At 42.8% G+C, this 12,301-nt stretch overlaps 1 protein-coding gene across 6 annotated transcripts in view; it reads right to left on the minus strand.

Moving 5' to 3' along the window:
- Positions 1-12,301, minus strand: part of STIM1 (stromal interaction molecule 1) — a 198,834-nt gene that overhangs the window by 83,763 nt on the left and 102,770 nt on the right. For all 6 annotated transcript variants that reach the window (XM_060159866.1, XM_060159861.1, XM_060159864.1 and 3 more), the window contains one exon: positions 3,080-3,210. In XM_060159866.1, coding sequence (XP_060015849.1) covers positions 3,080-3,210 — 131 coding nt within the window. The remainder of the gene's footprint in view (positions 1-3,079; positions 3,211-12,301) is intronic.

Here is a 12,301-nt window from a genome sequence, read left to right on the forward strand (position 1 = left end):
GCTTTGCAAGGAGGACACCAGCACCAATAGTGCCATCTTGCTCATCTGAAGGGCCCACAATCCACAGCCTCTGCTACCTAGGACAAAAGCAAGCAGAGATGATACTTGAGAAGTCAAATTGGCTTCCCCCCACACGAGCGACTGTATATTGTCTATAAAATGGCTGCTGAGTCTCAGTTTACCGAAAGTCTAATTTCATAGCTTACAGCAGAGATAGAAAGATCAGAAATGAGAATGAATCAAAGAAGAGATAGAAAACTATAAAAAGAAATCACAACAATGCATACAGGAATGTAAGCACTGAGGTAACAGTGCAAGAGGCCCTGAAGACATGCTTTGAATAATCCAAAGAAAGTAACAATCTGTTCACAGTCATCTGTAAGAAGGAAAACTTACTTCAAAAATGGCTAAGGTTTTTAAATATCTAGAAATGAGGTTATAGTTCAGTTATCTGAAAAAACTTACCGACATGAGGCTGAATAAATGAGGGCTTAATAGAGTATCCCAGCAGACTTCTCCTAGGGTCCTTGGGTAATCAGCAATTCTTTTAAGCGGGACATAAGAATCTCAGGTCCTTGATGGCCAGCACAACCAGGGTTTCATCTCTGGTGTCTCAGCATCCATAATCTGATATTCCAAGCTCTGAGCTGCCCACCCAATGGTCTAGTTAGATCATGAACTCCATATACGTTGAGACTGACTTAAACACACACACTTTGCTACCATGACTTTCTCTTTCAAGGAGAAAGTAGCTTGTGAATGATCATGAGACCCCAGACTGGCAGGCCCCTCTGCCCACCAGAGGCCTAGACTGTAGGGAGAGCAGCTGAAGCCAAGGCAGGCAGAAGCTACACTGAAAAAGAACAGCTCACCACTGGCACAGGGAAAAGCAGGGTGACAGCTTTTGTGTTATTTTAGAACAGTTTGTGCTGATGAGCTTTTTGTTGTGGTACATTCCTCTAAAAAGAACATTTTCTTCCTCCCTTCATTGACAAAGTAATTCAGCAGAAAGTGAAAAAAGAAGGAGGAGCGGATGACAAAGATATCCAGGAATTTGTGGATCTTGGATCGTATCACCTTCTTGACTGTGGTGCCACGCATCTCCCAGTCCTGTGGTCAGGAAACCTCTAGGCCTCCCTCACCACCAGGAACATGGCTCTATTCCCAGCAGAGACAAATAAAATGTGGGTCCTCTGAGGGTCAGTGACACATGTAGATGTGACCAAAAGTTCGGATACTTTCATCATTGCTGTTGGCCTTGCTTAAGAACCTACAGCTGCCAGGCTCAGCAAGTATACGTATCTCAGCCTGGTTGCCTGGGCCCCCTTTCCTTGCCAGGCTTTTGCCCTGCAGTTTTCTCCCACAGTCACTCTGTGTGACCAAACCTACCCTCCACGCTTCTTACTACCTCCACATCTTTGCTCACACTGCTTCCTGCTGTTCAGGCTGCCCCACCCCTTCCACTCTCTCCCAATTCTATGTTTCCTCCAGGAAGTCTATTTTTCTCCTCTTATAAGTTCCTTAGACATTATCTAGTTCAACCTGATACAAGGATCCCCTCTGCTGACCAATCAGTGGAGTGCTGTGTTCTACTTTCCCATCTTCAGTGACAGGGAGTTCACTACCTACCTACCGAGGAAGCCTCTTCTATGACGAGATAGCGCTGTGAGGTGATTCTTTATTCCAGAAGAATATGCCTACATTTTACTTTCCCCACAGTGGTCCTGGTTCTGCTCTTAGCATAAGAGAAACAATACTGCAGTACTTAACAGCATAGGCTTTGAAATCAGATCTGTTCTCCTACCCAGCGTGTCCTTGAACAAAATGCTTAACCTTTCCAAAGTTCCAGTCCTTGATGGTAATACCAACTTCCTAAGGCTATCAACAAAGTTAAAAAAGTAACTATGCAAAGAGCTTAACAATGTGCCTGGCACAGAGTAAGGATTTCGCTGTTATCACCGTCATCATTTAAGTCTGATTCCTCTACTTCGATTGCATTTGAAGATAGAAATTGTATTATCTAAATCTTTTCTTTTCCAGGCTAAAGTTTCTTCACTAGACTGTAAATTATATGAGGACAGATGTATCTCTATGTAATTATGTGTATCTGCTGCCACATCCCCACGTCTAGAACAGTGCCTGGCACACATATAATAGACAGTTATAAACACTGAATTGTATTGAATGCCGTCCGTTTCAGAGTTTCCATACCCTTCCTCATTCACGTCACTCCTCTCTTTCACTGTTTCAAATGTTTTTGGCAACGTGAAATCCAAAGTTGAATTCACAACTTAAAGGTGGGCTAACCAGAGGAGGAGAGACTAGATTGGCACCTCCCTCATGATATACACCATATCGCTACTAAAAGCTGGCATAACTTGCCAGCTTCACCCCATTGCTGGCTCAAGTGGAGCTTGAAAACAACTGAAGCTTTTCAGTCTTTTGACACATGATGACTTTGGGCTCTGGGCTCTGTGGAATTGGAGCTGCAGTCACGCCAAACGGTGAAACAATAACAGAGCTATTTCCACCTAGAGATTCCTCTCGCTCTTACTATCTGGACCACTCAACTGGATCCCAGCAACTGCAGCCTGGAATTCAGAATGATCTTTCTAGGAACCTTTGTTTCTTCCTCACAAATAGAGTATACGCTTCCAAAGGGCAAGATCTGACTGTCTTGCCTTCTCTTCCACATGCCAGCACAGGGCTGAGCACAGAGTAAGGACAGATGGATGCCCTCCATCTACAGCAGGATTACAGCAAGGATTCAGGGAAACTGTACAGACGAGCCTCAGGGCTCCCTCTCCTCTCAAACAGCACAGCTCGGTCGGTGTTGTGCTTCTAGCCGGTAGGCAAACAGGAGCCAGTCCAGGCACAGACACAGATGTTAAGGCCTGCACTCTGGCAGGCCGGCTCCTAGAGGCTGCTCTGCTGAGAATCACCTTCCCTGACAAGGATGCATTCCTAGAGGACAAGCCAATATCAAGAACACCTCTCCTCAGGGAACAGCCTGTCTAGACAGCTTCAGGGACTGTTCACACAGGAGGAGAAGAGAGCCACACAGGGTGAGGGAGCTCACCTCATCACTTTCTTCCACATCCACGTCACCATTGGCATCATCGTCCATCAGCTTGTGGATGCTGCGGACTGCATCAAAGCTGAGCTTCTCATCCTCACTGTGGCACAGGGGCTTGTCAATCCGGCAGAACTCTGTACAGGAAAAGCAAGAGACAACATTACTGGGGGCTGCCACCCAGCTCTATTACCTACCTGTCTCACAGTCCCTGGCTTCTAGCACCTGACTCCTCACACAGCCACTTAACAGACTATTTGTACAGTGATAAAAGTATTTCATATTAACTGTCTTCCCTATTTAGGGTCAATGCTTTATTATCCTAATAGTTCCTTGGCAGGGAAGTCAAGCATAGGACTAGGAATACACTGGGATCTACACAAAGAACATGAATAAATAACTCACAAGGAAAAAATATACAAGTGAGAGAAAATACAAACAGCTGATGAACACAGGAAAAGGTCTTACTAGTAATCAAAGAAATACATATTCAAATGAAACATCATTTTTAGTCAATAAATAAATGTGAATTAATACAATCTTTCTAGAAATAGGAAAACAGGCCATTTGTTCCAAGGCCAGAGTACTACGTAGTTTTCCTTTTTGTTCACTTTGTCACTGCCTGTACATATAATGCCAGCCACAGGCTAACTGAGGAAACCCTTCACATCTTATGCGTTCTCCAGGACAGCTACATTCAGCAAGCATGGAGGTCTGGAGTGAAACTTCCTCCACCCACCACCATACAGTCATACAGCAATAAAACCAGCACAAGAGCCTAGCCCACCCATGTCTCTTTCATGACACCTAATCCTCTCTTACGAACCTGGAAAACACCTAGCCTGATCAAGGCACATAGCAGAAAGAGCCTGGAATCTAGTCGTAGCTCTACTATGTGGCTCTAAGGAGGTCACTTCCCTTCTTCAGGCTTCAAGTTCACTATTTGAAAAAGATATTTTAACTAAAGTTTCTGGTATTTCTTCCAATTCCTAGAGTATCAAATTCCTCTTGCCTTTCGACCCTGATCTTTCTAGGCAAAATACTCTTCAGATCACCCCCAAAGAAGACAGAAGAAAAACCGTGACCTCCCAGATAACAGAAGCAGTCACAGAAGAGAAAGCAAGGACAGGGTGAAGAAGCTGTGGCTGTGAAGCCTTCTAGAAGTCCCTGATCAGAGACCGGAAACACTAATCCATCTAATCATTTACTTGTCTGCTGGTGAGAAACAGAGACAGGATTGGACAGGTCACCTCTCTATCGCTTGCTAGTTGCTCAAATCCTTTTCAAAATGAGGAGGGGTGTAAATATTAAATTTTTTAAGTCCCAGATGTGACTCAATAAAAATATGTTGGATATTGAAGCTCACAGATGTTAACGGATGTGCCCAAAGTCAAAGGTCGCTGAAGAGGCACAGCAAGAGCCCGGGTCTGCTGACTCGCAGGCCAGCACTTCACCTGACTGCCTTTATGCCAAGGTAACCAGACAGCTTTAGTTTCATCTTCTGGAAGCCACGGACAGTAATGCTGGTAGGAAGCACACTGAAGAAATGGCTTTATAAAAGAAAAAAGTAGATAAATAGTACGCATACAAAAGAAATAAGTACCTCCATGCAACCTTATGTTCCTCTACCTTTGTCCTGGCAAGGTGGAGTGGAAAATGGAGGGTGGGGTAAAGGGGTGGTGGGTATTGAGGAAAAGAGTAGAAAATAGCCAAAAATTAAGGAATTGTTTCTCAGTTTCCTCACCAACAAGAGCTCTTGGCATGATTGCTTCATTCATGGACTCCTATCCACAAATTACCTATCCCCCAAAAATTGCAGTAACAACTAGTCCATAGATGAAGCACACAGCACTGAGATTAGCACAACCAACATAACACTTCCCTTCCCTTATTCTTGTTTTTATATTACTCAAAGGCATATATAATTGCCTATAAGAGCTTTTTGATCAGCATATGATATGCCCATTTAAACAACATTTATTGAGTACTCTTCATATATCAGGGTCTATAATCAGCACAGGGTATAAAGAGATGAATCAGACTTCATCTTTGCTCTCAAGGAGCTCAATTATAAAAGTGGGGGAGATAAGCAATTAAAACACTATGCGCTAAGTGCCATAATAGAAAGGATTGAGGTTATGCTAGGGGTCAGCAACTTCTGTAAAAAGCCAGACAGTAAACATTCAGGATTTATGGGCCATATAGTCTCTGTGGCAGCTACGTAACTATGTCATTGAGCACAAAAACAGCCACAGACAAAACATGAGTGAGAGAACTTAGCTGTGTTCCAACAAAATTTTATTTACAAAAACAGGTGGTGGGTTGGATTTGGCCCTTGGACCATACTTTGCTGACCCCTTTTCTAGAGTTCCATAGGTAGCACACCTGAAGCACATCAGATCGACAGATTTCTGACCCAAAACAAAGAAACCTAATCTTTTCATTAGCAAGTATCCACCCACAGGATGAACCTAAGTAAAGTACTTCTATTAGGCTTTTAAAAAATAATGGGAATAGTTTACCAAGCTCTAGGGACTAGGGTCTCCAGCCTGGGCACAATTGGCCTACAGCAGGTCCAAGAAATCTAGGCTTCAAGCATCAGGCTCTAGTTTGTAACCTGATCAGACAGACAGGTGACCTTTGCTGCTGGCATCATCTGGCATAGAGAAGGATTAAAGGGATTGAGGATAAGGGAGTACAAAATCTTGATGTCCCATACGGCCATAGAATCCTGTCCAGAAAAATCATGTCAGCCAAAATTCACAAATAATTCCTTCAATGAAGCATTTTCTAGGCTGTCTCTCTCTCTCTCCTTCCTGAGACCTTTTCTGTCTTCTCTTAATACATTCCAATCTGGCAAGGTTTCCCAGACCCATCCAGAAATTACCTTAAAAGATCCACCCATTTTAGCAACACATTATTACTGCAATGAAAGAGCCCTGCACTTGGAGTCAGAACACATGTGTCAAAATCCCAGCTTCATCAGTTACAACCATATGATATTGGACAAGTTGTTTAACTTCTCTGAGCCTCCAATATCTCATTTGCAAAATAAGGATAATTAACTCTGCTGCATAGGGTTTTTGTGAGAGTTAAGCAAGACCACATTTGTTAAAACACCTAGCATAGGGCCTGCATGAAGCTGACATTTAATACATTTGCAGTCTCCTTTTTTCCTCCCAGACCAGCAAGTGAACAGTTCCCATCTTTTGCTAACTTCAGCCACTTTCCCTCTAAGACCATAAAGAATCAAACACAGGCAGTACAGTCCAATCACATTGCTCAGAGGAACGTTCTAGGTGAGCTGGCAAGCAACTCTGACAATGGTCTGTCTTCCCACAGCATTTATATGTCTATCACTGGTAACATTTATCATACTGTGTTGTAGTTGTCTATTTAATTTGTCTTCCCCATAAGGGCTAGGGACTATGTACCCAGCAGCAAGAAAAAACCAGGTTCTTGGTAGATGCTCAGTAAATGTTTTCTGAATGAATAACTAAATATCAGCTCTACAATTATATATGGGATTTCTGTAGGCAGAAAAGAGAATTTTAGGTAGAGAGAATAGTACAGGACCAAGTTTTAAATTTTTTGGTCTCAGGACTCCTTTTTACACTTAAAAATTGAAAATCCCTTGGGCTTCCCTGGTGGCACAGTGATTGAGAGTCCGCCTGCTGATACAGGGGACACGGGTTCATGCCCCAGTCCAGGAAGATCCCACATGCCACGGAGTGGCTGGGCCCGTGAGCCATGGCCGCTGGGCCTGCGCGTCTGGAGCCTGTGCTCTGCAAAGGAAGAGGCCACAACAGTGAGAGGCCCGCGTACCACAAAAAAAAAAAAAAAATTGAAAGTCCCAAACTGTTTGATATTTACTATATTAGAAATTAAAACATAAATTCTAATATTTAGTAATTAATTCATTTTAAAACAATAAAATCTCATATACATTAATATAAACATGTTTTAATGAAAAATGTTTTCTGCAAAAAAATTCATGAGAAGAGTGGTATTGTTACACACTTTTGTAAATCTCTTTAATGTCTGACTTGATAGAAAACAGCTGTTACAGCCTCATTATATCTGTTTCCACATTCAAGGTGTTGTTTTGATTGAAGATCAAAACATAGATATGCAGTTGGAAAATGCAGGAGTATTTTAATAACCTTTCAGATAATTGTGGTCATTCTTCTCTGATACTTCACCGAAACTCAACAAGTAGGAGGTTTATTAAAGGTTAGTTACAAGGTGAAATCTGAAACTATACAGATGAACTTTTTGTACTCTATTACAATAAAATCCATTGGTCTATCTTGCACTTTGAATGGATCTTTTATCCATAGGTGATTTTTTTTTTCTTTTTGGCCACACGTCATGCGGGATCAGATCTTGGTTCCCTGACAAGGGATTGAACCCACGCACCCTGCAGTGGAAGCATGGAGTCTTAACCACTGGACCACCAGGTAAGTCCCTACCCATTGGTGATTTTGAAACATGATACACTAATCATTTGGAAACTAGTGATTCGATGAGTTAGGCAGAGCTTCCAAATTTGACACAGTTCATTTATACAATATCAAAATAATCACAATTATTAATATCACCACTGATTTCATCAGAAAAGCTGTAAATCTGGAGAAGCTGTCAAGCTCACAGTGGCAGATACAAGTTTTCCCAAACTCTTATTTTCAATTAAAAGCTGGAATTTTATCACTGGCAACAAATACTATCAGTTGTTTTCCTTAAAGTAGCAGACTCACTTCATTCATTTTCAAGAAGATGTCTGCCAAAAGCATAAGTCTGAGTAATTGCAATTTGTCAGTTATTCTTTCAAGTAAAACTAGTGTTCCCCGAGAAAAGGAGGTAGTTCAGCTTGCAACTCAATCACACAAATGCATTTCCTTGAGATAAACATCAGGCTCCTACGTGCAGCAAAAGTGCTTTATGCATACTTCCTGTTTTATCACACAGAATACTAAAGGGACATGTATTCATGGGATACAATTTAATAAAATTAATACATTTTTACTTCTCTATTAAAAGCTTAAAAAAAACTGAGAGGGCATGGAGGTGAGGAATGCAGTGATTACTGGCACCATTTTGTGCCACTCTTTTGACTCCTGTTAAGGTGCCAGCAGTTTTACCTACTGATTTCTTCTGCACCAACAGTGCAAAAGTACACACGATGGAAAAAGCAAATAGCATCTTAGTATTATTATTAAATGGCTTTGACCTTCTGGATCCCCACAAAGATCTTGGTGACCTCCAGTGGTCTGCAGACCACACTTTGTTAACCACTGGCGGACAAAACCACAAAGGCTTTTCCCTCATGTCCAAATCTCCTCTCCTTTCTCAAGGCAGAGCTAATCATTTACTGTTTTATGCTCCAAAGCACTCTGTACATAACTCTGTTATATTAATTCTCATGCTCTGAGTTGTTTGCATGCCACATCCAGAAAAGGGCAAGGGCTAAATTTGACTCACTCTATCCCCCAGGGCCCAGTATGGCATCATCACTAATATCCACCTTGTCAAGTACGAAATCAGTAAGTGCTGGCTGAACGAATGAATGCATGAATGAATGGATTCATAACAAACCACCTCCCCAAAAGGCAACAGAATTCTTGAGGGCAACCCACCAGTTCCCACCAGCAATATCCACCATGCACCTAATGCCCCTCCTCTCCCAGCACTACCGTGCAGAGCCACTACAGTTGAGCTGGACAGTGGATTACCTGATGTGAGACACAAGCCTAGAGGGAAAGAAATGAGAGAAACAGCAGTCAAGGAAGAAGGCAGAGAGAAGGAGGAGAGAAGGGCACTGGTCAGACTGGTCCTCAGCGCTTGGCTGGAACCTGAGGGGAATCTGGATGGAAATGGCTAAAGTTTACCAACAGGGGCCTCATCTCCGAAAATAATTTCTCCCCCTTCAGCCTCCACCCCCCAGCCAGGACTGGCAGGCTTTGCAGTGACTCTGATGGGATCAGAATCCACCCTTACCCTTAGAAAGGGCTCAAAAGACTGTAAGACTGAGAGCATGAGCCCTAGGAAGACTTTCAGATTTGACCAAGGACCATGAGGTTCCAGAGATAAAACAGCCTGGAACCTAGAATGAGGATGGGGCTGGGAAGGAGGGCAGGGGACCCTCTAGACAAAAATGTGAAGGCTGAGAAGGGGAACTGGCTTGGGACATGGAACTGTCAAAGAAAAGGTCCCCCCTGGAATACAGCATGTAGCAGGCCTAGCCACAGAGGAAAGAGGAGTCCTCTTTGAGGAAAGAGGATTCCTGGGCTGTGTAAAATCCAGCCTACCTGAGGGATGTTCCTTCCCCTGTTAGAACATCACATCCTCATATCCAAGAAGAGGCCCAGCTCTTCTCAGCAGGGGGCAGGAACTGAGAAGCGCTTCCCTTCTAGACAAAGCTGGCACTGGTTTCAGCTACCCAAGCAGCACTGACCCAAAAGACTTCTGACCATGCTCACTTCTCCTCAGAGGGAGAATACATAAAAAATAACCCATACAGCACCAAGAGTGAACCCTAACGTAAACCACGGGCTTTGGGTGATTACGACGTGTTGATGTAAGTTCATCCTTGGTTAAAAAAAAGAAGCACCATTCTGGTGAGAAATGTTGATAACGGGGTTGGCTATGCATGTGTGGAGGCAGGAGCTATATGGGAAATCTCTGTACCTGCCTCTCAATTCTGCTGTAATCATAAAACTGCTCTAAAAAATAAAGTCTTAAAAAAAACATAGCCTGTAATATGTGTGTGATTGGTAGAGATTTTGTTCAATTCTTATTAGCCTGCTTTTAAAAATATTACATATGTTGATTATAATGTGAGATAATTATATTCTCACTCTAACCTGAGATTTGAATACTCCAGTAACAGTTGTTTATTTTATTTTTTTCATTTTCTCTTTTTTTAAATTAATTTTTATTGAAATATAGTTGCTTTACAATGTTGTGTTAGTTTCCACTGTACAGCAAAGTGAATCAGCTATACGTATACATATATCCCCTCTTTTTTGGATTTCCTTCCCATTTAGGTCACCACAGAGCACTGAGTAGAGTTCCCTGAGCTATGCAGTAGGTTCTCATTAGTTACGTATTTTATACATAGTATCAATAGTGTATATGTGTCAATCCCAATCTCCCAATTCATCTCACCCCCCGCCCCGCTCCTTTCCCCCCTTGGTTTACATATGTTTGTTCTCTACATGTGTCTCTATTTCTATTTTGCAAATAAGATCATCTGTACCATTTTTCTAGATTCCACATATATGCATTAATATACGATATTGGTTTTCCTCTTTCTGACTTACTTCACTCTGTATGACAGTCTCTAGGTCCATCCACGTCTCTACAAATGACCCAATTTCGTCCCTTGTTACGGCTGAGTAATATTCCATTGTATATATGTACCACGTCTTCTTTAACAGTTGTTTAATTTATATTAAACATAATTAAAGAAAGTCATCAGTGGAAAAATGATAATCCATGGCATCAACTATATATAAAGCTCCAATGAGCAAGATAATGAGATATACCTCTGAGTTTCAGCATTTCTGACTTTGTACCTCATGCAGGCTTACCACGGTCAGCTTACAGCTGCAGTTATCTGAGGGTATCTGAAGGCAGAGCTATGTCTTTTTCATTTTTTCATAGCACCTACTACCACCTCACACATGATATACTTGTTCATTTATTTGTTTATTATCTGTCTCCCTCCAATAGATGTAAGGTTCATAAGCAGGGACTTTTTTTGTTTACTGCAGTATCTCCAGGGACTCATATAGCGCCTGGCACATAGTAGGTATTCAGTATAGATTTGTTGAATGAATAAATAAATCTTTGTCTTCCCTAATGTGCAGAGCAGACTTCTCCTCTCTACCTGACTTTTTTTTTTTAATAAATTTATTTATTTTTGGCTGTGTTGGGTCTTCGTTGCTGTGCGCAGGCTTTCTCTAGTTGCATTGAGTGGGGGCTACTCTTCATTGCGGTGCACGGGCTTCTCATTGCGGTGGCTTCTTTCGTTGCAGAACACGGGCTCTAAGCATGCGGGCTTCCATAGATGTGGCTCGAAGGCTCAGTAGTTGTGGCTCGCGGGCTCTAGAGCACAGGATCAGTAGTTGTGGCGCACGGGCTTAGTTGCTCCACGGCACGTGGGATCTTCCCGGACCAGGGCTCGAACCCGTGTCCCCTGCATTGGCAGGTGGATTCTTAACCACTGCGCCACTAGGGAAGCCCCTCTACCTGACTTTTAAATGTTGGGCTTTCAAAGAATGCGGGCTCAGTCCTAGGCTCTGTTCTCATACTACACTCTCTCCTAAGTAATCTTACCTCTCCTCATAGCTTCAACTACCCTTTAAAGAAATTACTAGCCATTACGAACTTCCAAAAAACAAAATGATGTTTCTGGTTCAAATTTCACTTTTGGCCTACAGAAACCCACAGACTCTAACTACCTACTAAACATCTCCATGTGGATGTGTAACAGGCACCTCAACTCATAACGTCTAAATCTAAACTCATTACTTTCCCCCAAACTTCCTACTTCACCAGTTGTTTGTGTCAGAAACCTTGACGTCTCACTCTCCCTCACTCCCCACATTTAATCAATCACCAATCCTAGTTCAAGACTCTTAACTATTCCAGATCTCATTCTCCACACAGCATGTCACTCTCAACAGAGAGATTCTAAATACTTAATGAGCAATCAGCAGGAGTGCTGGCTATAGGCAGTGCTGGTGCGTACCACCTGCATATCTGTCCAAGGCCTCTCCCTTCCTAAAACCCTTCAAAAGTTTCTCATTATTCTCAAGATAAAGTTCAGGACTTCCCTGGTGGTGCAGTGGTTAAGAATCTGCCTGCCAACGCAGGGGACACAGGTTTGAGCCCTGGTCCGGGAAGATCCCACATGCCGCGGAGCAACAAAGCCCATGTGCCACAACTACTGAGCCTGAGCTCTAGAGCCCGCGAGCCACAACTACTGAAGCCCGTGCACCTAGAGCCTGTGCTCCACAGCAAGAGAAGCCACCGCAATAAGAAGCCCGTACACCACAACGAAGAGTAGCCCCCGCTCGCCGCAATTAGAGAAAGTCTGCGCGCAGCAACGAAGACCCAACGCAGCCAAAAATAAATAAATTTATTAAAAAAAAAAAAAGTTCAAAGTCCCTACTGTGGCCTGCCAGGGCCAGAACGATCTGCCACCTGCCACCTTTCTGGTCT

Source organism: Lagenorhynchus albirostris, chromosome 9, assembly GCF_949774975.1.
Source record: "Lagenorhynchus albirostris chromosome 9, mLagAlb1.1, whole genome shotgun sequence".
Lineage (NCBI taxonomy): Eukaryota > Metazoa > Chordata > Mammalia > Artiodactyla > Delphinidae > Lagenorhynchus > Lagenorhynchus albirostris.